A 26,661-nucleotide genomic window follows, 5' to 3' on the forward strand; every position below is an offset into this window, starting at 1 on the left:
AAAAAGTATTAATTAAATCTCTTTATTTGTTATGGGTCTGGTGAGATTTTCTATTATTCAGTCAGTTTCAGTGGTTTGTCTTTCTAGGAATTTGTCCATTTCATTTATGTTATCTAATCTGTTGGCCTTACAATTGCTCATAGTAATCCCTTATAATACTTTTTTCTCTCTATAAGATCAATTTGCAACCCTTCTTTTGCAAATGATTCCTTAGAAAGGTCCCTTCTTTCTTTCATGATTTTAGTAATTTGAGCCTTCTGTCTTGTTGTCTTGATAAGTCTAGCCAAAGGTTTGTTTTGTTGATCTTTTCAAAGAGCCAACTTTCAGTTTTGTTGATTTTCTCTGTCTTTCTGGTTTCTATTCATTTCCACACTAATATTTATAATTTCCTTCTTTCTGCTTGTTTGAATTAGTTTGCTTTTCCATTTGTAATCTCTTAAGATGGAAGATTAGGTTACAATTTACAATCTTTTTTATTTTTTATGTAGGTATCTTCAGCTAAAATTTCCCACTAATCACTACCTTAGCTGTATCTCATAAGTTTTGGTATATTGTTTTCATTTTATTAATATCAAAGTGAGTTATTCTTTGACCCATTGTTTGTTTAGGAGTGTATTTAATTACACATATTTAAATTTTTTCTTCTGCTATTGGTTCCTAATTTCATCATTGTGGTCAGAGAACAGATTTTGTATGAATTCAATTCTTATAAATTTATTGACATTTGTTTTATGACCTAATACATGATCTATCCTAGAGAATATTCCATGTGCACTTGAGAAGAATGTGTGTTCTGCTATTGTTGGGTATAGTGTCCTATAAATGTCAATTAGATAGTTTTGGTTTATAGTATTGTTCAAGCCTTCTATTTCCTTGTTGATCTTCTGCTTGTTATTCTTTCTATTACTGAAAGTACAGTATTGAAAAACTGAACTTGTTGAATTATCTATTTCTCTTTTCAATTCTACCAGGTTTTGCTTCATCTATTTTGGGTTCTTGTTGTTAGGTATATATATGTTTATAATTGTTATAGTTCTCTAATGGATTGACCATTTCATTACTATAAAATGTCCTTCTTTGTCTTAAAGTCTAATCGTCCAATATGAGTATATCCACTCACTTTAGTTGGTTTTCATAGTATATCTTTTGTCGTTCTTTTCCTTTCAGCTTATATATTTCTTTGAATCTAAAGTATGTGTCTTATAGACAGCATACTACTGAGTACGTTCTTTTAATCCATTCTGTCAATCCCTGCCTTTTGATTGGACAGTTCATTTGCATTTAATGCAATTACTCATAACATGGAATTTATGCTTGCCATTTTGCTTTTGTTTTTCACATGTTACATCTTTTTATTCCTCTATTCCTCCATTCCTCCCTTCTTCCATGTTAGATATTTTCTAGTGTACCCTTTAAATTCCTTGTTATTTCTTTTACTATATTTAAAAAATTATTTTCTTAGTTGTTACCCTGTATATCTTAACTTATAACAATCTAATTCAGATTAATATCACTCCATTCCCTCCCCTTTTTGGGCTGTTTTTTAATACACTGTATGTCCATCAACATAGATTTATAATTATTGCTTTATGCAGTTGTCTTTTTTTTTTTTTTTTTTAGGACTGCCAGGGAAGTCCTATGCAGTCGTCCTTTAAATTATGTAGGAGAATAAAAGGGTTACAAACAGAAAAATACATGTATACTATCTTTTATATTTACCTATGTAGTTAACTCAATTTTATTTCTTTATTTCATGTGGATTCAAGTTATCGTCTAGTGTCCTTTCATTTTAGCCTGAAGGACTCCCTTTAGTATTTACTGTAAAGCAGGTCTGCTGTGATGAATTTTCTCAGTTTTTGTTTAACTGGAAATGTCTTAATTTCTTTTATTTTTGAAGGATAATTTTGTTAGCTAGAGTATTCTTGGCTGACAGTATTTTTCTTTCAGTGCTTTAAATATGTCATGCCACTGCCTTCTGGCCTCTATGGTTCCTGTTAACCTTATTGCAGATCCTTTGCATATGATGAGTCACTTCTCTTGCTGCTTTCAAGATTCTCTCTTTGTCTTTGATGGTGGACAGTTTGATTATGATGCGTCAGGTTGTATATCTTTTTGAGTATATCACACTTGGAGTTTGTTGAGTTACCTGGATGTGAAGCTTGTTTTTCATCTAAGCTGGGAAGCTTTTGGCCATTGTTTCTTTAAATATTCCTTCTGCCCCTTTATCTCTCTACTCTCTTTATGAAATTCCCATTATCAATATGTTAATACCCTCGATGCTGTCTTACAGGGCTTTGAGGCTTTGTTTATTTTATTTTATTCTTTTTTCTTTCTGTTCCTCAGACTTGATCATCTTCACTGACCTATCTTTAAGTTTGCTGATTCTTTCTTCTGACTGCTCAAATCTACTGTTGAGCCCTCTAGTGAATCAGCTAAAATATATGTCACAAAGTCCAGGCTCATGTAGTACATTTATTGGACAACCCTGTGTGTCTTCATTAAGCACTTGCATTTTCCCCCCATACAATTCTGAACAAGCTTGGTTATCTGTTTCCAGAGCACAAAAGATCAGAAAAGAGGCTACTTAGAGACTATTCTCCCAATAAAGAGAAATGACAGGAAAACGATGAAAAGTGAATATCATAATCTAAAGAGGTCAGACCACTTAGCCTAAGCAACGTACTTCATACTTAAACACTTTCTGAGAGGTTTACCAAACTAAATCATTATGTGATAGTTGATGTACATAATAAATATCTCAAGCCAATGGAAAAAGGTTACATGTATGTTCAGTATCAAAAGAATCTCCTTAGGAAAGCAGGGAAACAAACTTCTAAAAATACAAGAAGTTTTAGCACTCAAGGGGGTTTCACTTATATGAAATGTCAATCTCAGATGTCTCAAAAATTGGTAACAGATAATTAAAGTATTCTTCTAGTTTATAGATACAGACCTTTACCAGATTTACATGCATATTCTAACTAACTTAACAGATTTTATTTAATAAACTGACAAGCAAATTTTGTGGAGGAATTGGGCCACTTTTGCTGGATTCTATGATGGAAAAAGACTCAAGTTGTCCAGTTCAACCTATGCCTGAATACAGGAATCTTTTCTAAAATCCATGTATAGTCATCATTCCAGTTTGTGCTTGAACATTTTCAGGGATTTGGGTGGAGTTGGCAGTTGACCTTTCCAAATAAACGCCTCCATTACTGCATAGCTACCAGAAAGATTTTTCTACACTTAGCTGACATCAGCTGCTCTGTAAATTCCTTGTTCTACTTCTAGTTCTAAGTAATTTTACTTTGACTTCCCTTTCCTCTTTCAGATGCTGACCCTTGAAACATAGCTATCACTGCTACTTAGGTGTCTTCTCTAAGCTAAACATATTATTTCTCTTAACTATTGTTCATATAACATAGCTTCCAGAAGAATCAACATCTCATTCGTCACCTCTGAATGGTCTCAAATTTATTATCAGTTTCTTCAGGTATAACATCCATAAGTGGACACATATATGTAATGTGTTCTCATTAAAGTAGTGTACAGTAGTACTATCACACTCCACACTTGGTGGAACGTGTACAGTGTACATATTCCACTAATGCAACCTAACATTTTTTCCAATAACCTTATCACAATCTTAACTCCCATGTGGAAAGTAACACCTAAGCTCTTTTTTTCTTTGGCCATGCTGCGTGGCTTATGGCATTTTAGTTCCCTCAGCAGGGATTGAACCCAGGCCCTCAGCAGTGAGAGCATGAAGTCCTAACCAGTGGACCACCAGGGAATTTCCTAATCTGTCTTTTAAAGACAAGGAGAATTTCAGAATTTAAAGCAGAAGGAGGAGCATTTGCAGTCACAGAGGCGTAAGAGAACATGAATTGAAAAAACCTGTAATGTTTCATTTGCATATTTTTTAATTGGCTGACAGTGGTAAGTTTAGTGTGAATTTTAGCTTCACTACAATTTGAGTCAAATGTAATTATTGATGATGATCTTCTGATTACCCACAATTGCTGCAAATATTTGATTTTTCACCCTGATGCTTTGAAACACAAGTGGACTTCTATTTTATGAAATTGCATACACTAAAATTAGAACAACAATATTGTGACATTCACCAAATTAGATGAGAATTTATGGAGATTCTCAAGGTACTTTACCTATTTATTAGAGACCCTTTCTTGAATCTGTTGGGCTGTGCCAGCTTCTGGATCCTTTTGGAAGGTTGGCAAAACAGTGCAGGAGAAGGGATCTCCCAGATTACAGACTCTCTACCACAGCTGTAATAATACTGAACCCTGCAAGTTGTAAAAGAGAAAAGAAGTGAACGAAACAGGCATGAATTCAAATTACCATAGTAATTTCCAACACTGACCCCCACCCCCCAGGTCTAGGGGAGTGGGTATAACAGTTTATCCCTTCGCTGCTGAGCTATTTTCTACATAGGGAGAAATTAGAAACAGTTATAAGCCATCAAGTTTTCAGCTGTCTTCTAATATCCTATTCTAAAACAGACAATTTTCTGTAATAAATAAAGTTCATTTTCTAAATAGACCAAAAATTACCCTGATGAAGAGAAAATTTGCTGCTTTTTAAATAAAATATTTTCTTTAGTATCTATATAGACAATTTAAATATTTTCACTAAATTTTTAGTTAATAGGATAAATTACATGATGCTTTTCTTTATGTTAAAGACCTCTGAGCTTAGGAATAAATGCTACTTGATCATGGTTTGTAGATTATTTAATCATTATCAGGTTTTGTTTATTAAGATTTTATTTAAGATAATAATATTGTTCTTCTTATCACTCCTGCCCTTCAATCTTTCCTTTATCAAAATATTATCATTAGTGGAAAAAGAAGTGATATTGACTACTTTAACCTGGCGTTAATTTAGATCGTAGTCCCACTCCTGCTTCTATTATTTTCCAAAGGACCTCTGCTCCTTTAGGACATTCATAGATATGGCTCTGCATTCATCTGCCCAGGCTTCTGTCTGCTGGTTGGTAATATAAGCCTTAGTCTGCGTTTAAGCCTGTATTTCCCTTACTTTTGACCACTCAGACTTGAGACCCATCTATACCATCACACATCTGCTTTTAAGGGGCTTGAGACTATGCAGCCCTGGCTCTACTGCATGACAGAGCTGACTCAGCCACTGCCACCCACATACACAGCCAAGCTCTGACAGGCAGAGAACCTCCAGCACTTACCTGGGATTTGCCTTTTGCAGGAACTGGGAGTTCAGTTTGGGAATTGGAGACAGAGAAGGAAGAGGTGATTTTGAACAGGGGGGCATTTGGAAGAGATCAGACCCAAGAAAGGAGGGCACAGTGGGTGGAAGGAAGGAGTGAGCAGCACAAAGGTAAGATGCTCTTGGAGAGTAGGGCAAAGGGTAGAAGTCCAAGAAGCAAATAAAACAAACAAACAAAAACAAAAAACAAAAAAGAAGAAGAAGAAGAAGAAAGATGGGAGGACACCAGAGACATAACTCAATTATTCAACATTCTCTGAGGTGGGAGTGGTTAACACCAAACCATAATACTTATGCCTTAGTCTGCCAACAACCAGAAGTACATGCGTGTTCTAGAAGATGGAGAAAATAATACATCTTATGGTGGTTATGAAGATTAAATAAGAGAATATAAGTCATTTTATTAAGTTACAAAGCACTATTCAAATAAAATTTTATTAACTAACTTGTATATTAATTCTAAATTTCATATGTACATATCTTTTCTGCTTATAGATACTGTATATTAATAGAATGTATAGCTGCTGCCTTTAGGTGCTTCTCCTGTCTTGTAGTCATTCACACACCCAAGTCTCACCATTCCATCAATGTAGCGGGTACTCAAACATTATTTTAATATAGAGTGCTCTGCATTTTTCTCATTGTAAAAGAGATAAATATTCATTATAGAAACTTTTTAAGAGCAAGAAAAGTTTAAGAGAGAAAAACAAAAAGCATATATTATCCTGCCATTCAGAGACAACAATACTTTGGAAAAATATTTCCTGACTCATACACTCAATACTTATTGAACACCAGGCACTGTTAGGCACTAAGGAGAGAGCAGAAAGTAAGACAGACACAATCACTGCTTTCTTGGAGCTTCTTCTCTATGTTGGGAGGAGAATAGCAAAAATTCGGTAGACAGTTGTGATAAGTGCTATGAAAGGCATTGACTATGCAACAAAGATAGAGGCTTTCCGAGTAGGTCTGTGAGGAGGTGGAATGTTATATGGAGAAGAACAGTCAGGAAAGTCCCTCTGAAAAGCTGAGACCTATGCTGAGACTTAAGGACCAGAAAGTCTTAGTCATTGTAAGCACTGCAGGCAGAGGGAGAAATATGAATAAGGTCTTGAGGTGGTAAAGATCATGACATGTTCGATGAATAAACATTATTAAAAATAAAAAGAGGATCATATCATAATACAGTTTTCTATTTAATTTTTTTCACTTAATATTATAGCATAAGCATTTCCAACATATAAAAAAAGCAGCAAACATATAAAAGCAGCAAATTATTACCAATAATGAGAAAAATCAATCCCTAGAAACAGACCCACAAATGACATAGTATAGAATTAGTAGGCAAGGAGATTAAAAAATTGAGCAAGTAGAGATAAGATATAAAAAATACCCAAATTGAACTTCTAGTGATAAAATCTATGACACATGAAATAAAAATTACCCTGGATAGGATTAATAGTATATTATATACTACAGAGAAAATGGCTAGTGAAAACACAGAGAGAAATAAAACAGAAAGAGAGGGAAAGAGAACAGATTCAATGAGCTGTAGGACAAATCCAAGCAGCCTAATGTGTAATTGGAGCCCACAGAGAAGAAGTAATAAATACCAATTCTATACATTTTCCGATTGATTCTATGAGGACAGCATTGCCATAAACAAAGACATTACAAAAAACAAAGATATTACAAGAAAACTACAGACCAATAGCCCTCATGAACACAGATGCAAAAATTCTAAAATTTTATTGGAACACAGGCATCCTCGGTTTACATATGTCTGTAGCTGCTTTCCCAGAGTTGGGTAGCTGCTGCAGATATTTAATGGCCAACTTTATATCTGGCCCCTTCCAGAAAAAGTTTGCTGACTTTTGACTAAAGTTGTATATTGAAAGAGGAGAGAAATGGCTACCTCAATTATCATGGAAACCAAACTTCAGATAAATAATAGCATCTTCACTTTTTTCTTTACTTTAACCTCCCTCACTGCCTGTACCCATCTTCCCTACACCTCACCATCTTTCCTCAAAGAGCCAACCAGCAGAAAGTCCAGTCATTCAACAAACATGCACCAAAAACAAATTTGCAATGGGTGTCAAAAGTCGTAACATTATTACCTTTAGATTCCCTAATTAACTTATGGTAACCACGCCCATGGGTGGTATACAAAATTCAGTTTCATGCACAAATAAGTTCATCCACAACAGTGTTATATATGGTACATATCCTTGCATACTACCCTTATTTTATTAAAAAATCAAAATTGTGATAAGCCAAGACACTATAAAATATAATACAAGTCTGCAACAGCTAAATATTAGATGTTGCTCTGGAAAAGTTTTACTGTAGCATCAGATTGGAAACAGATATAGAATCCCTAATCCCCAATACATTTTGTGTTCCTGATAACACACAAATACTAACCTGTTAGGTACATATCCGTGGGAGACTTCCTTAGGCTGGGCAAGGTTCTCAAGTCTTTTGGTCAGTTGAGCCTTCAAAGCATTCCGGGAAACAGGGCGAATAGGATCTTGATTTCCCCAAAACAGTTTTCTGTTAAAAAGCAGAAAAATATAATGGTAAGAAATTCACTGCTAATTGGCATCTTAGAAATGGCTCTTGATGTCTTCTCTACTAATTTTACTTCACTTCAAGAACTATCTATTACAAAATTTTACAGTTTCCAGACATCAGAAGCTGAATAAACTACTTATGGAAGTTAAAACAAGAACAAGACTGTTTTATCTACTGTCTTAAAAGATGCTGACCAAAAATGAACCTATTAGAGATAGTTCTATTTCTGCCAACATGTAATTAACACTGTAATTTATAGTCAGGTCAGCAAAAAATGGGCATGCCACTTATCTACACTGTGCTCCCAGTTTGGGTAAAGCACTGTACCAGGTGGTCAGACCTAATCAACTCCCAAAGGCCCCACCTCCAAATACCATCACACTGGGGGTTGGGATTTCAACATATAAATTTTAAGGGGACATAAACATTCAGTCTATATCACCTGATAAAATACTGGTATTCAAAATATACAAAGAACTCTTAAAATTCAACAATAAGAAAACAACCCGATCAGTGGGCAAAAGATCTGAATAGACACTTTACAAAAGACAATATACAGATGGCAAATAAGCATATGTAATACGCTCATCATCATGTCATTACGGAATTGCAAATTAAAATAATGAGATAGCACTACACACCTATTAGAAGGGCTAAAATATAAACCACTGATGACACTGTGGAGCAACAGGAACTTTCATTCATTGCTGGTGGGAATGGTGCAGACACTCTGGAAGACAGTTTCGTAGTTTCTGACAAAGCTAAGATCATATTCTTACCATATGATCCAGTAATTGCACTCCTAGGTATTTACCCAAATGAGGTGAAAACTTGTATCTACACAAAACCTGCATATGAATATTTATAGCAACTTTATTCAAAACTGCCAAAAATCAGAACCAACCAACATGTCCTTCAGTAGGTGAACAGATAAACTATGGTACATCCAGACTACAGAATATTACTCAATGCTAAAAAGAAATTGCTACTGAAATGAAAGCCATGGAGGAACCCTAAATGCATATTTCTAAGTGAAAGAAGCCTGTCTGAAAAATTTACACATTGTACAATTCCAACATTATATGGCATTCTGGAAAATGTAAAACTATAGATATAGTTAAAAGATCAGTGGTCACCAGGGGTCTGAAGAAGAGGGAGAGAGGGAAGGGATCTATAAGTGGAGCACAAGTAATTTTTAGGGCACTGAAGCTATTCTGTATAATAATGTAGTCATGAATATATGACATTATCCATTTGTCAAGACCCATAGAACTGTACAACACAAAAAGTGAACCCTAATGTAAACTACAGACTTTTGTGAATAATAATGTGTCAATGTTCATTCATTAATTGTAACAAGTGTATCACATTAATGCAAGATAATAATGTTAATAACAGGGGAAACTAGTGGGTGGTAATATAGAAACTTTCTCCGTACTTCTCTGTACTTCTGTTGAGTTTTTCTGTAAATCTAAAACTGCTTTAAAAAATAAAATCTATTAATTTAAAAAATAAAAAAGCAATAGGAGATCAGAAAAAAGAAAAAAAAAAAAATCAGGCTTCACTCGGGAGCCAAAAAAGAAAAGGGGGAGTCCTGTGACCAAAAGTGGAAAGACAGTGGGTCCAGCCTGCTGGAAACCTAGAACACAGGTATGCTCCAGGCAGAGGCTTAGAGACAGCAGGACCAGCTGTTAGAAGCAACAAAGTTGAACTTGGAGGACAGACACAAGTGTTTCACGTGAGTGTGGAATAATGCCCTGGGACAGTGGTTCTCAAACCTGTCTGCGTATTGGAATCATCTGGGGAGCTTTTAACACTCCTGAAGCCTATGCTGCACCCTAGGCCAAATGAGTCAGGATTTCTGGGAACAGGACTCAAGCATCAGTCAGTTTGAAAATTTTCCAGGTGATTGCACTGTGCAGTCAAATTTGAGAATCAATGACCTAGGGTTTGCCTTCTATGTGTTGACTCAACTGAGGTGAAAATATTGATTCAGTGGATCCAGTTAGTGGACAGGTAAGAATAATACTTACCTACTTAATGTAAGGAATACATCATCACACACAAGACTACATAATATTGCCTTACCTATCTGGGGCTCCCCATTGTTTCTTAGGCCTAGAAAGATCTTGAATTCTCTTCCTAGAAAAAGAACTAACAAATACCAGCTGATTAATTCAAAGAGAATGTTTAACAAATATGATTACATTAGATGACTCCTACTCAAACAAATCTCATTAGAGGGAGAAAGAAAAGCCAGTCTTATTTAATGTGATTTTTTTTAATTTTCTTTTTTTTTATGTAGCAGGTTCTTATTAGTTATCCATTTTATACATATTAGTGTATATATATATCAATCCCAATATCAAGGCCACTTTCCCCCCTTGGTGTCCATAAGTTTGTTCTCTGCATCTCTGTCTCAATTTCTGCCCTGCAAATCAGTTCATCTGTACCATTTTTCTAGGTTCCACATATATGCGTTAATATATGACATTTGTTTTTCTCTTTCGGACTTACTTCACTCTGTATGACACTCTCTAGATTCATCCACATCTCTAAAAATGACCCAATTTTGTTCCTTTTTATGGCTGAGTAATATTCCATTGTATATATGTACCACCTCTTCTTTATCCATTCATCTGTCGATGGGCATTTAGGTTGCTTCCATGACCTGGCTATTGTAAATAGTGTTGCAATGAACATTGTGGTGCATGACTCTTTTTGAATTATGGTTTTCTCTGGGTATATGCCCAGCAGTGGGATTGCTGGGTCATATGGTAATTCTATTTTTAATTTTTTAAGGAACCTCCATATTGTTCTCCATAGTGGCTGTATCAATTTACATTCCCACCAACAGTGCAAGAGGGTTCCCTTTTCTCCACACCCTCTCCAGCATTTGTTTGTAGGTTTTCTGATGATGCCCATTCTAACTGGTGTGAGGGGATACCTCATTGTAGTTTTGATTTGCATTTCTCTAAAATTAGTGATGTTGAACAGCTTTTCATGTGCTTCTTGGCCATCTGTATGTCTTCTTTGGAGAAATGTCTATTTAGTTCTTCTGCCCATTTTGGGATTGGGTTGTTTTTTTAATATTGAGCTGCATGAGCTGTTTATATATTTTCAAGATTAATCCTTTGTCTGTTGATTCATTTGCAAATATTTTCTGCCATTCTGAGGGTTGTCTTTTCGTCTTGGTTGCAGTTTCCTTTGCTGTGCAAAAGCTTTTAAGTTTCAGTAGGTCCCATTTTTTTATTTTTATTTCCATTACTCTAGAAGGTGGATCAAAAAAAGATCTTGCTATGATTTACATCAAAGAGTGTTCTTCCTGGGCTTCCCTGGGGGTGCAATGGTTAAGAGTCTGCCCGTCAATGCAGAGGACATGGGTTCGTGACCCGGTCTGGGAGGATCCCACATGCTGCGGAGTGGTTGGGCCCGTGAGCCGTGGCCGCTGAGCCTGCGTGTCCGGAGGCTGTGCTCTGCAACGGGAGAGGCCACAATAGTGAGAGGCCCATGTACTGCATCTTGTTTCTTGAGGTAGGCTTGTATAGCTATAAACTTCCCTCTTACAACTGCTTTTGCTACATCGCACAGGTTTTGGATCATCGTGTTTTCATTGTAATTTATCTCTTGGTATTTTTTTACTTCCTCTTTGATTTCTTCAGTGATTTCTTTGTTATTTAATAACGTATTGTTTAGCCTCCACGTGTTTGTATTTTTTACGTTTTTTTCCCTGTAATTCATTTCTAATCTCATAGCGTTGTGGTCAGAAAAGATGCTTGATATGATTTCAATTTTCTAATTTAATCCGTTCATGTTTAAGGTAATTATCGATATGTATGTTCCTGTTACCATTTTTTAAATTGTTTTGCATTTGTTTTTGTAGGTCCTTTTCTTCTCTTGTGTTTCTCACTTAGAGAAGTTCCTTTAGCATTTGTTGTAGAGCTGGTTTGGTGGTGCTGAATTCTCTTAGCTTTTGCTTGTCTGTAAAGCTTTTGATTTCTCCCTCCAATCTGAATGAGATCCTTGTTGGGTAGAGTAATCTTGGTTGTAGGGTGTTCCCTTTCATCACTTTAAATATGTCATGCCACTCCCTTCTGGCTTGTAGACTTTCTGCTGAGAAACCAGTTGTTAACCTTATGGGAGTTCCCTTGTATGTTATTTGTCGTTTTTCCCTTGCTGCATTCAATAATGTCTTTAATTTTTGCCATTTTGATTACTATGTGTCTTGGCGTGTTTCTCCTTGGATTTATCCTGTATCAGACTCACCGTGCTTCCTGGACTTGGGTGGCTATTTCATTTCCCATGTTAGGGAAGTTTTCTACTATACTCTCTTCAAATATTTTCTTGTGTCTTTTTTCTCTCGCTTCTCCTTCTGGGACGCCTATCATGTGAATGTTGTTACGTTTAATGTTGTCCCAGAGGTCTCCTAGGCTCTCTTCATTTCTTTTCGTTCTTTTTTCTTTATTCTGTTCCATGGCAGTGAATTCCACCATTCTGTCTTCCAGGTCACTTATTCATTCTTCTGCCTCTGTTATCCTGCTATTGATTCCTTCTAGTGTATTTTTCATTCCAGTTATTGTATTGTTCATCTCTGTTTGTTTGTTCTTTAATTCTTCTAGGTCTTTGTTAAACATTTCTTGCATCTTCTCGATCTTTGCCTCCATTCTTTTTCTGAGGTCCTGGATCATCTTCACTATCATTATTCTGAATTCTTTTTCTGGAAGGTTGCCTATCTCCACTTCATTTAGTTGTTTTTCTGGGGTTTTATCTTGTTCCTTCATCTGGTACATTGCCCTCTGCCTTTTTGTCTTGTCTATCTCTCTGTGAATGTGGTTTTTGTTCCACAGGCTGCAGGACTGTAGTTCTTCTTACTTCTGCTGTCTGCTCTCTGGTGGATGAGGCTATCTAAGAGGCTTGAGCAAGTTTCCTGATGGGAGGGCCTGGTCACCACTGTATTCTTCTTATTGGGCCACAGAACCACATCGATTTATTTGATTCAAAGTAGATACTTTGTCCTAGAGTATGTAGGCACTATCCTCAAAAAGAATTATATCTGAGCTGCTGCTTCAGCTGTGCCTTCGGGAGGTTGTTCCATCATTCAGTGAGGCCAGCAGCTTCTCCAAAGTCCGCAACTCCACACTCCAGAGGCCCTCCTTTCCACATGCTCTATTTTATGTGATTTGAAGAGTGCTAAAAAGTGCAAAGTATTCAAAAATATTGTGGACCCAAAATACTCACTTCTAAAATCATTAAAAATACAGTACATAATAAAACAAAGATAATATATATACAATATAACCAAGAGCATATTGTCTCCAGAAGAGCCCAGGTAAAATGCACACTTAATGGCAAACTCCCACAATTTTCATATTAACTAATTTAAGTAATTTTGTAAATGGCTTGATGGCATTGGATTCTGAAGAGACTGCATAGATAAATTTCAGACAGAATATCTGGCTTTGAGAAAACTATGAAACAGGCAAAATATACTCTGGGTACTGCTCATTCCCTGTTCTGCCCTACTCTGCTCCCTTGGACCTTCCCTGGCTATTCTGAATCCACTGATAGCAGACACAGTTTGTGCTCCCCAAGTATCCATGTAATCCTTTACATTTCCCAGCCTCCTTTGCGGTTGTTTGAAGCCATGTGACCAGTTATGTCTACGTTCAGCAGAAGTGTTGGGTATCACTCCAGGGCAATGCACTTAAGAACTAGTGTCCTGGCGGGGGGGATGGGGAGGGATAAATTGGGAGACTGGGATTGACATATATACACTACTATATATAAAATAGATAACTAATAAGAACCTACTGTATAGCACAGGGAACTCTAGTCAATACTCTGTAATGACCTATATGGGGAAAGAATCTTAAAAAAAAAAAAGAGTTGATATGTGTATATGTATAAGTGATTCACTTTGCTATACAGCAGAAACTAACACAACATTGTAAATCAACTATACTTCAATAAAAATTTTTTTATAAAAGAGAGAGAACTAGTGTCCTCCTCCCTCTCTCTTTTCCTGTTGCAGTGACCCTAGAAACTACATATTCTGTACAGCACAGCCAGCTAACTCACACTGGATCGTGACTTGAGGGGTAAATAAACTTTTATTGCATCTAGTCATTGAGAGTTTTGTACCTTGTTTGTTACTGCAGCATTGCCTATCCTACGCAGACTAATACACCACATATTTTACTATAGCTCATGTTACAATTATTTATGTACTTGCTTGGAGTTTGAAGAACCCAATAAATAACAACCATTTTTGCCTACCACAATTAGTAACTAACTGAAAATTAGGCACAGAAGTCAGACAAGTAGAAAAAAAATACGTTCTCTGTTATTGATAAGATGATATTGAAGAGAGTCCTGCAGATCCCTGACATCCCTGTATTGAACTTGTCCCCCAAGGCTGCAAGCCTCCCCCTTCAGAGGCTAAGTTTGCTATGTGACAGAAAGCAGATCACAAAGATCATTCAGTGTAGATAAGCAGGTCCCAAAGAGAGAGGACCCAAAAGTGACCAGTTCTCTCTCCCAATCCCATCAAACAAATGTCACTTCTACCCCCTGGGGGGTCTAATTATGGGATAAGGAAAGAGGCCAGAATTACTCAAGGAAAGTGCTTCTATGTACAAAAAGGCAGGTGAGAGGAAAAGCATTCTCCCTAACACTTGCCTGAGCTCTCTAATAGGCTCTAAACTCTTTATGTTAAAATAAGCTCTGGCCCTGCCTGGTGTCAGGTAGGATTCGGGCAAACCCTTACATGAAGTCTTCCTAATTAAATGGTGATTGATGCATCATGAAGCTCCTTTTAAAAAGCGGGAGGAGGCAAGGGGGGATTAACAGGAACTCCCGAGGTTGTACAGTCACAAAACTGGGCCATCCATCCTGAAGATCAAGCTGAAATCTTTCAATCAGTTTATCTATTTCCATGTTACTCTCTGTTTAATTCAACAACTTTTGTTGTCCCTCAGCCTTTAGTAATGACTTATTTGCCCCTTAATGCCTTGCCTTAGCTGTGCTAGCAGAGAAATGCAAGTCAGGATTCTAGGCACACACCCAGGCCACAGTATTAACAATGGAACATTTCCCCTGAGGCCAGTGTGATGGTGGCAGCACTCAATCTTAGAAACATGGAACATTTGATCCAACCATTTTTCTCATGTAAGAGATTATTATTCCAGTACCAACAATGGATATTCTGTGTTTTCTTATTTTTAAATGAAGTGCTATTTTCTTATCCCGGAGCAAGTTACTTAATTCTCTCAGCTTTCATTCATCTGTTCAACAAATATTTATTGAGCACTTACGATGTAACAAGTAGTGTTCTACGACTGAGAGTATATAGGGGAACAAAACAGACAAAATCTTTGCCCTCAAGTCAGGGCGGAAAGAGAATAATGAAAAAATAAATACATAGTATATAAGATGGCAATAAGAGCTACAAAGAAAAATAAAGTCAGTTAAGGGGATGAGGAGTATGTAGAGGGGAACGGGGTTGCAATTTTAAATAGGGTGGTCAAAGAAGGCATCACTGATCAGCTTATATTTGAACAAGGATAAGGTATATAAACTTTTCAAGAAAAGATCATCCCATTGAAGCAGTGATAGCAAGTGCAAACACCCTGGGGCAGAAGCAAGCCTATATGTCTGAAAAATAACAGGAGGCCAGTGCAGTTAGCCTCATTTGTAAATAAAAATAACTATATCCATCTTGGAGGGTTATGTACCTAGCACATTCTAACCATGGAGTGAGTACTCAATAAATGTTAGTTCCTTTTTCCTTTCTCATTCACAGCACCTAGTATGATACCTTGCATGTATAATAGTAAATGCTCAGTAAATGCTAATTTAATTGAATTGAATTGGTATTTAATTGTTTAAAATATAAACTGAGTTTAAGCATCTTATAAGGGAAAATCATGGAACCATCAGTAAACCAGATAAAGTAATACATTTAAGATTGTTTAAACTGTGTTATCACTCAAAGAGTTTGCTAGGTAAAATACAGGTTTGAAGGCAGTAAGAACAGTATACTGCTTCTACACCCTTTTCCCCCAGTGTCATATTCTGGACTCTTCTAACTACCCCCTTTCCTATTGCAACTAACCTATCTGCATTTTGTCCCTCAGGACTACTCTGATGCTTACCTCAAGGGTTCCCAGCCTAAAGTTCCCCAAACCTTAGGAGATCTATGAAGACAATAATGGGAGTCCACAACCTTTAGAACATCTCAGAATATCAAATGGAATCTGACACCACCAACAGGCTGTTGAGGCTCCCCAAAACACCAAATTTGTTTCTGAACTATGTCAACTCCATACATTACTTCACGCTGAGAGAAGACTCTGTTTAGTACTTTTGCATGTCCTTAATTTTTTTTTAAGTTAACAAATATAATGAACAATAACAACAAAAAATATTTCCAAACATGAAATCGTGGTGGTGGATTGAGATAACCAAAAGATCCTTTCGTGGTGAAAGTTTGAGATCTGCTATGTAATTGATACAATGCACTCCCTAAGACATGTTACTGTCAGGAAACAATGAAGACACTGTCCATTGCCAGAAGGAAAAAAAAAAACCCAAAAAACTACACCCTTACTCAATAAAAGAATGGTTTTGACATGTAGGTACTGTTTGAGCCCTGCTGAGACAGCCTGAGCCAACTTTCCAGGGGAGGTGGCTAGGTAGAGGAAAACAGCAAGCCTTAGTGCAGACAGAACATTTTATTATATATTAATCTTTGCAAGCAAGTCAGCTGCTGGCTCCCATCATCACCTCCAAGCCAAGATTTCCCTCCCTACCTTTTCTTCATCAGCTAAACAATATTCTTTTAATGTATCATTTTACACAAGACAGTTGACAGTTTCCTCGTTTATTCCTATAGATACTTAAATTGGATTGTTACTTCAATTGCAAATTATCTCATTAACAGCTGCTAATCCTATGTGGAGGTCTGACTAATATCTCTCCTTTTCATTCACTTATTGTGCATTATGTCACCATAGCTACATCTGCAACCTACATCTCTTCATCTTAAGGCAGGCTTCCCTTCTCTCTCGGGTATCATATTACCTCACAATGTCTAGTCGTGATCCTGTGCAGAAACAAGAGAATGTGGTCGAAGGATTTTAACTCTTGAAGGCAAAATTTTTTTGATGAGGATTCCCTTGCTGTTCCATGTCTTCATTGATAATTAGTCTCCTATAGTTTGACAACAGCTAAGAAAGTTTTGGAAATCCTTACCTTAGGTGCAGAGCAATAAATATATGTTTATATAGCAACAATTATGGAAATGATTTCAGATCTGAATTGATTGGGTAACTCAAATAATTCTTTCAGTCAAAATGCTCTTTTACACTTGACTATTTTGCTTATATTCAGAAAATATTTTCTTTTATAACAATCAGGTACAGCACATTTGTTTAACAAGATTATTTGAGAGGACTGGGACACGGATAGAAAATGGAGATAGAACTATTTTCTCACACAATCAAACCAAATTAAGCAATAAAACAAAAGCAATAAGTAGTATAACAGCAAAAACAAAAACATTTAAAAAACACTCTCTTGGGCTTCCCTGGTGGCGCAGCGGTTGAGAGTCTGCCTGCCGATGCAGGGGACATGGGTTCGTGCCCCGTTCCGGGAAGATCCCACATGCCGTGGAGCGGCTGGGCCCGTGAGCCGTGGCCGCTGAGCCTGCGCGTCCGGAGCCTGTGCTCTGCGACGGCAGAGGCCACAACAGTGAGAGGCCCGCGTACCACAAAACAAACGAACAAGCACAAAAAAACAACTCTCTTCAGTTTTTTTAAGTATAAAAACTTACCAGGTGTAAACGATTTCACTATCTAGTAATTGGAGAGTCTGCTCATTCAGCATACCTTTATTTGAAGTAATTTGGTATTTTAAGTGGATATTCAGTAATACTTAGTAAATGTTAGTTCTACCAGATCTTCTACTCAGCCATCATACAACCTTGGGAAAGTGACATAATTTCTCTTAATTTCATTTTCTCTCAGTAAAATCTAGTTGATTATATCTACCTTATTGACTTCTCAGGATTCTTGTGAGAAAAAAAATCTTTTTAAACAGCAAAGTATTACATAAAAATAAGGTAGCAGGTGCAGTGGTTGAGAGTCCGCCTGCCGATACAGGGGACACGGGTCCGTGCCCCGGTCCGGGAAGATCCCACATGCCGCCGAGCGGCTGGGCCCGTGAGCCATGGCCGCTGAGCCTGTGCGTCTGGAGCCTGTGCTCCGCATCGGGAGAGGCCACGGCAGTGAGAGGCCCGCGTACCGCAAAAGAAAAAAAAATAAAAAAATAATAAGGTAGTAGTATTTAATACCTAAAAGAGGTGAGGAAAAAACAACTAGAAAGCATAGTAAATAGAAGATGCAAAATAAGTGTAAGGCCAACTGGCCCGAGGCAGGGGAACACAATCTGATTCACAGGTTGCATCAGACCGAAATTCTCCGCACCATCCAGTTCCAGGAACTGACCTGGGGACTTTGAACACAGCCCAGCCTTCCCGCCTTTTGAAGGGTGGGACCAACGGTCCCCCAGGATACCCGAAAAGACCACCAAATAAGGAATACCCTGCTCCCTCCCAGATTCACCACACCCCTTTCCCTTCTTCCCCTATAAAATCTTGCCCAACCCTCGCCCGGGTGCGACTTCTTTGTCCCCTTTCTCTCGGACCAGTGAACCTCGCCCGGGAGCGCTCCCTAATAAAGCTCACTTGAAGCTTTCCTCTGTTTCGTGGTGCCATCTGTTAAGATCCGACCTTACAATAAGTCTAACTAATAATAATAAATGTAAATGTTAAACAAACAATATGAATGGTTTTAACTGACATTAAAAGAGTAGATAAAAATAAAATCTGATATTATTTACTTCTCATCTATATGAGCCATTGATATGAACCCTTGGTATTTTCTCTTTAATGATTCTATTCTGTTACCTCTTCTAAGTATATCTTAGCCAAACCAAGAGTAAGCATTTATTTTCAGGAGGCATCTAGTTTATACACTGTATGTACACACATACACACGTTTTTTTTCATAGAGGTCACTTTCTTGAAATTTCATTAGCTACTGAATTTGAATTAGAGGCAAGAGGAGACTGGGATACATTAACTTGGAGCTTCACAAAATCTATGACATGAGATTGTCAGTGCAGAATCCCAAGTCCCTTAAAGGTTCAGCCCTGTTATGTGACACACATAGCATTGAGCAAACAAGTAAGCACTGAGTGAATATAAGAAGAGTTCTCCTAAATCTTCATTTTAATCACTTTATCTCTCTTCTTTCCTTTTTCCCACAGGAATTAACATGAGAAAAGGGCCTTATGACAAAGGGAAAGCATAGGAATCTTCTCAAAACCCCCAAGACAGGCTTTCACCTCAAATGCCCCAGATTGAGTGCCCCATTCAGCTAGTAATAAAGTCTGGGAAAATGGTACTATATCTATAGTCTTACCATTTCCTTACAAAGTCAGAGGGACAAGGATCTGCAAAAAGAAAAGTAAAAGCAAAAATTAGATTAGTAAGAATCAAATATATGATAAAAATAGCCATCACAAATCAATAAATAAAGGAGCTAGGAAAAGTAACTATTTAGGGGAAAGACCAAATTAAATATATCACACTACTTTATCAAAGTAAACCACAGGTAAATCAAAGATTAAGTTAAAAAAAAAACTGAATTAGAACAAAAATAAGAGAATACCTACTTAATCACTGGATTTTAATCTGCATTAAAGGTGACAAAAGATACAGAGGAAACATACAGATTAAAATATTTAAAACAAAACTTCTGTGTGTCAAAAAATAAAACTTAGAATAAAAACTTGGAGAAATATTTGGTAAAATGATAAAGGCTTTATAGTCTTAATAACTGAAGAGTATAAAAGGATAGATGAATAAGGAAAACACTAAGGAAGGTGTCAAAAGTTAAATGGACAAAGAAGAGGAATTCATCTATGGAGACACAAAGGGCTAATAATCATAAGAAAAAGTTCAAACTTGCTTGTAATCAAAACAATGCAAATAAAAAATGAGATTTTTAAAAACTATAAAATGAGCAAAATTTTTTTACAAAGGATAACAATGCAGGGACTTCCCTGGTGGTCCAGTGGTTAAGACTTTGTGCTTCCACTGCAGGGGGCACAGGTTCAGGTTCAATCCCTGGTCAGGGAACTAAGATCCCACAGGCCACAAGGAGCAGCAAAAAAAAAAAAAAAAAACAATGCTGGAAGGGTAAGATGAAATGAGTACTTGCATGCTGCTGGTGGATATTTAAATCAGTACACTTTGTGAAAAATAATTGGTAGTACGAGTCAGCAATGCTTATACTCCTTAATCCAATTCTACTTCTAAACATGTACCCTAAAGAAATAATTCCAATTGTGGGCAAAGATTTATGCACAAAAATGTTAATGGTGGTATCTTTAACAGTAGAAAGCTGGATACACCTGAACTATTCAAAACAGACAAAATGGAAGCAAATTAAAATTCATGTTTAGAGCAACATCCCTGGTGGCACAGTGGACATGGGTTTGATCCCTGGTCCGGGAAGATCCCACATGCCGTGGAGCAACTAAGTCCATGTGCCACAACTACTGAGCCTGCACTCTAGAGCCCGTGAGCCACAATTACTGAGCCCGTGTGTCACAACTACTGAAGCCTGTGTGCCTAGAGCCCATGCTCTGCAACAAGAGAAGCCACCGCGATGAGAAGCCCGCGCACAGCAGTGAAGAGTAGCCCCCACTTGCCGTAACTAGATAAAGCCCACACACAGAAACAAAGACCCAGTGCAGCCAAAAATAAATAAAATTAAATCTTAAAAAAAAATTATGAAGTTTTTTTTTTACTATGGGAAAATATAGGCGATCATACAGGCCAAATTATCCAAAGGCCTATGATAATAGGCCTCATTATGACAAATTGTTCCAGACAGTTTCTCCTTGGGAGTTTTTAATCACGTCTGGGAGTCCACCCTCTGGAGTGTTTGCGGTAAAGGAAAGTGGGTATGCTCTGGCATCAGACAGACATGGCTCAAACCCCAGTTTTGTTACTTACTCAGCTGTACAATCTTGGGCAAATTCCTTAACTTCTCTGAGACTCAGTTTCCTCTCCTCAGATAGGAGGATAATGGGTAGGTGTGTGTAAAGATTAGTGACATGTATGTAAAACACCCTGCATATAATACATGCAGACAGTAGATGAATGGTAGAATTATTAGTTACAACTTTAGTGCATCAGTGCAGGAGCACTGTAGGAAACACAGCACTCAGGTATTGATTGGGTTTCTAGTATGTGCAGCCTGGTGCCAAAGTTGAGAGAACAAAATTTATAAGATACGGTTGGTTTCTCTTCACAAGGAGTTTACAGCCCACTAGGAGATAGGCTATGACCTTAAAAAAAAAAAAAAAAAAGTAAATGAAAATTTTGAGTTCGGCTATTTTCTATTACTCTCCTTTTAAGGCTAAACTGACTCAGACCTAAGGAAGAGGGGAGAGTAGTCTACAAAAATGCCCTTGTACACAGTCATGCTGTCCCTCATGAAAGATACAGCACTTGTTTTGTGGATTTTGATGCATCACCAAGCTTGGTTTCCAGCTTTATATGCACAGGTCAGAGTCAATAAAATGCTGAGTTAATCCTAAAAAAACTTCTACAAATGCTGGTAATACGAATGAATTATGCTATTTCCTTTTGCCCTTTCATGCTGTAATTTCTCCCACAGGTAGAGCTTTCATGCTTCATTTTAGAAACACATTTTTGATGTTATCTCATCAACTGGCAGGAAGGAATAGCTCTCAGGTGGCCATTGTGTCAGCTATGTCCCAAGCAAAGCAGTATTACAATGGTTTCCAAACTTGTCTGCCCATTAGAATCACCTGGAAATCTTTTAAAAATTTTGGGTCCCAGCCCAGTTAAGTCACAACCTCAGGGGGTGGGACAAGCACTGGTATTTTTTGAAGCAAACAGCTTTAGGGAATACTATAATATTGTTTAATGGATAGGACCACTGGCTCTGGAATCAGACTGCCTAGAACCAAATCCTGGCTCTAACCTCTGATCTTGAGCAAGTTTACTAAAGCTCTCCATACCTTAGTTTTCTCACTGTCATGTACCACAAAAGGTTGTTGTCTGAAAGTTAAATAAGATAATACGTGTAAAGCACTCTGCATAGTGCCCAAAACATAGTAAATACACAATAAATCATAGCTATAATCCTAAAAATTTAAAAATTAATTATCTTAAATGCTTAAATTTCTGTAAATAAAAAAAAGTTTAAGTAACTGTTCAGTTTCAGTAATTGTAAAGTTTAAGTATTGGGTTGACCAAAAAGTTCATTTGGGTTTTTCTCCAACACCTTACAGAAAAACCCGAACGAACTTTTTGGCCAACCCAATAATTTACTATTAAAGATTCCACCTATGAAAATTAATGAAATGAGAACCTAATTGTGATCATGTACTCACATGTATTTTCATTGGTTTCCTTATGTATTTATACCCTCCCCTCATTTATAAATGAATTTTAGATTGCTTACATAAACGCATACACTACAATAGGACATTATCTGTTTTAAGATGAAAAATTCAAGGAGAGATAGAAAAATAGTGGAGGGAGAAGAGAAAGGAAAATAAAATGAAACAAAAGGAAGAATGTATAATTAAAGCCTTGTACAGTTATATCTGAACATTCTAATTCTACCATTGAAAGCAAAAAACATCAACTTTTCCTAACATTGAAATCTGAAAGAAACTTCTCTTGTGAGGTCTCAACGGTGTTATACACACACAAAATAAATTATAGGACTTGAGAATGAAAAGGTGAAGAGAATCCTATTTTCTTAGTTTTCTTCCTTCTTTAAACTTTACTCTTGATATATGCGTTTCATGAAACCATGATAAATTTTAAAAAAGAAGTTTTCAGTAGAGTACCATAAATAACTGAGTATAAGGAAAGATTTTGTTCCCAAAAATTATTCCTCAGAAACGAGGTTAACTTGCATGCAAGTTCTTATAAATCTCATCTTATGAGACGCTTTCTCAACTACTTTATTTTCCCAACAAAGAAATGAGAAACGAAAACATATCAGCCTGAAACAACTTCAATTAATGCTAAAATAATTATAGAGTTCTCCCTACAATTTAAATTTAAATCAGTATTTAAAAAGAGGGACGAAGTAAAGAAATTTAAAACAGATTTAATAATTATTCTTGGGGATATGCTTTTGTAATCCTAAGCATTGGATGTTGCTCTAAATAATTAAACATCATTTTAAAAAGCAAAATAGAAACACAAAGAATGAGGTAGTTGTATTGTGCAGATAAAAGTACAGCTACAGAATGAATTTTTTTTTAAGTTCTGTTACATTACATGAATGGGTTCTGATGGCTTGTTACATAATTTCTAGTGACAGCATCAAACACAGGTTCAAAAGGTGCCTATCTTATCCCTAATGATATAATGGAATCTAGGCAAAGAACGAAACTGGCTGCTGAAACCATCTGGTGAAAGGTGGATGGGGAACTTTACCATGGAGGGGTTGAGCCAACCTCACCTGAATCCACTCATCAATCTTAGAACCACCACAAACGTCAGAGCCTGACACCTATGCCCCCAAGCATGGCACCACCTATGAAAAATTCTTGCTTGAAACTATTTTCAGTCTAAGCAAGCCTCTTAATCTATATGCTTTGCAAAAAAAAGGGGAGCTAGAAGAGAAAGTTAAAGACATCACAAAGAACAAATTAAATTCAGAATATGGTATATTTTACCCAACGTTTCTAACAAATGTGTTTGAAAAAGGGAGAGAGGATTAGGGTAGGTGTTAAAGAGTAACAGAGGGACTTCCCTGGTGGTCCAGTGGTTAAGACTCTGTGCTTCCACTGCAGGGGGTGCAGGTTCCATCCATGGTCTGGGAACTAAGATCCCACATGCCGCTCAGTGCGGCCAAAAAAAAAAAAAAGAGTAACAGAGAAGAGACAATGTGTGGCCCTTGTGTGAGGGCTAATTCAAACTAACCAACTGTAAAAATACACTTTTGAGACAATTAAGGAAGCTTAAATATTTAGCGGGTATTAGACGGTATTAAAGAATAATTGTAAATGTTAAGTGTAAATAATGGCATGATAATTTATGGGTTTTTTAAAGTCCTTAGCAATGAGAAAGACATATAAGATACTTCTGGGCAAAATGAAATGGTGTCTAGTATTTTCTTTAAAACAACTTGTCTGATGAGGCCCATGAGTGATGTTGCACAAGCAGATGACAGGTTCCCCAGCAAAGGCAGAATCAGACTAACAGGGCAGCTTCTGGAACTGTGCTGTTAAGTACAATGCCTGGTACCATAAGTATTTGTTCAATGAATTAATAAATTTATCCTTCAAGAAAAAAAAATACTCAGCCATAAAAAGAAACAAAATTGGGTCATTTGTAGAGACGTGGATGGACCTAGAGACTGTCATACAGAGTGAAGTAAGTCAGAAAAACAAATATCGTATATTAATGCATATATGTGAAAGCTAGAAAAATGGTACAGATGAACTGGTTTGCAAGGCAGAAATAGAGACAGAGATGTAGAGAACAAACGCATGGACACCAAGGGGGGACAGCAGGGGGTGGGGGGAATGAATTGGAAGACTGGGACTGACATATGTACACTAATATGTGTAAAATAGATAACTAATAAGAATCTGCTGTATGAAAATAATTAAATTAAAAAACCAACCAAACAAAAAAACGTGCCCTACAGGAGGCCCCAAAATGTGTGTGTGTGTGTGTGTGTGTGTGTGTGTGTGGTAGGGAGGGTTGGTAAGAGAAATGAGATTAGCAAAATGTTAATAATTATTAAAACTAAGTGATGGGTATACGGGGGTACACTATAACATTCTCTATTTTGGGTGTGTTTGAAAATTTCTATAATAAAACTCTTAAATTTTCTATCTCAAATAACTTAAGAAATAAAAATGATTTTCCTGGAAAAAGTGTTAAATTACTCAAAAGGTAACTCTCGTGATGTCAAGCATGCAAATGAAAAAGTTGAATAAAACTGCTTTTCCATGAAATGTAACGTTAGAAATAAGAACTATTTCTAAATTATATCATTGATTTTAATGTTATTTTAATTTTATAGGTATAACTAAATTAACACCTTTCTAAATACACATTTGTCTATCTTTCTTCCTAAAAGTTTATCTATTCAAATTGGCCAGAGTTTTTCCAAATTTCCTTATATTCAAGAATATATAGTAATCTCATTTCGGCAACATCTTGCTGTACCAAATTAAGCAGCTGTATTAAAATCCAGATTCTCAGCACTAGAATTCTCATTTCACTAGGAAGGAAACAGACATGCAGCTATGACAAAACCAGAACTAACCTCCTAGTTTAGTGTCCTTTCCAGCGGCATCAAGCTCCCTCTTCTACTATGTGCTCAAATTGAAACCCCCAGTATGTGGGTGGAGCCGTGACTCAGGCACAGCAGTGTTCAAGCATTCACATTTCTTTGGGGGCAGGGGCAGGATTTCAAACATCCAATCCATCCTTGGGGTAGATCTTCCTGAGTACAACTCCACTATCGCTCCCTGTTCCTAAAATATTTCCCAGCTCCTTTTTCCTAGAGAGTAACAGCAGTGCTTCTTTTCTCCATTCTCCATTCTTTTCTCCTGTATAGCCACTGCAGTATTTCACAGGCTTTGGATCAAACTAACAGGGCTTTGAATGCTGGTCCCACCACTACATGCCCACAGACAAATGCTGAGTCTCAGATTCCTCATCTGTAAATTGAGGACAAAAATACTTTGCAGAACCTTTTTTCAGGCAGCTTGGAAGATGGCGGACATTCAGACTGAGCGTGTCTACAGAAAGCAACTGACCATCTTTCAAAATAAGAAGAGGGGTCCTGCTTGGAGAAACTGTCAAGGAGAAGCTCCCGCAATACAACAAGAACATCAGTCTGGGCTTCAAGACACCGAAGGAGGCCACTGAGGGCACTTACATTGACAAGAAATGCCCTTTTACTGGTAATTTCTCCATCTGAGGGAAGATCCTGTCTGGCTTAGTGACCAAGTTGAAGATGCAGAGGACCACTGTCATCTGTCGAGACTACCTCCACTACATCCGAAAGTACAACCACTTCGAGAAGCACCACAAGAACACGTCCGTGCACCTTTCCCCCTGCTTCAGGGACATCCAGATCGGCGACATTTACACAGTGGGTGAGGGATGGCCCCTGAGCAAGACGGTATGCTTCAATGTGAAGGTCTCCAAGGCTGCTGGCACCAAGATGCAATTCCAGAAGTTCTAAGACTGGACCCCTGCCCACTGTGCCAAACAAAATAAAATTATTTTCCCAGTCAAAACAAAACAAAACAAAACTTTGCAGGGTGGTACAAGAATGGGAGATAATTGTATGTAGAGGTAGAGGGTCTGGTTATGGTTGGACTGAAGGCCACATCACTCATCTGGGCTCTAATTACATATTTTGTTATGTTTATGTCTATATTATTTTCCTAAGCTTGCAAACATGTGAGGAAAGACTGCTTTATTTTGTAGTCCTCACAGCACATAACATACACAGTTGAATAGATAGAATAGACAGGCCCACTATTTACAAAACACTGTAATATCTATTGAGCACTTACAATGTGCCAAGCACCGTGCTGAGCTCCTTCCCCTCACTATCTACTTCCCTTGTCACCCATAGCACCTAGCACAGGTAGAAGTGTGGTGGTGAAGCGGAGCAGGGTGTGGGATTGCCTGCCTGGGCCCAATCTCTGCTCTGTTACTGTGTGTGT

General features: G+C 37.2%; 1 protein-coding gene and 1 pseudogene across 1 annotated transcript in view; one reads left to right on the plus strand and one right to left on the minus strand.

Moving 5' to 3' along the window:
- The window catches only part of SPMAP2L (sperm microtubule associated protein 2 like), a 56,390-nt gene that overhangs the window by 20,388 nt on the left and 9,341 nt on the right, over positions 1-26,661 (minus strand). The window contains exons 2-5 of the mRNA XM_024746746.1: positions 19,326-19,356; positions 9,931-9,996; positions 7,693-7,821; positions 4,170-4,307 (exon numbers count right to left, since the gene is read on the minus strand). Of these exons, the coding sequence (XP_024602514.1) occupies positions 4,170-4,307; positions 7,693-7,821; positions 9,931-9,996; positions 19,326-19,356 (364 nt within the window). The remainder of the gene's footprint in view (positions 1-4,169; positions 4,308-7,692; positions 7,822-9,930; positions 9,997-19,325; positions 19,357-26,661) is intronic.
- LOC112400800 (40S ribosomal protein S11-like) lies at positions 25,697-26,171 on the plus strand (annotated as a pseudogene).

This window comes from Neophocaena asiaeorientalis, unplaced genomic scaffold (genome assembly GCF_003031525.2).
Source record: "Neophocaena asiaeorientalis asiaeorientalis breed wild unplaced genomic scaffold, Neophocaena_asiaeorientalis_V1.1 scaffold19, whole genome shotgun sequence".
Taxonomy (NCBI): Eukaryota; Metazoa; Chordata; class Mammalia; order Artiodactyla; family Phocoenidae; genus Neophocaena; species Neophocaena asiaeorientalis.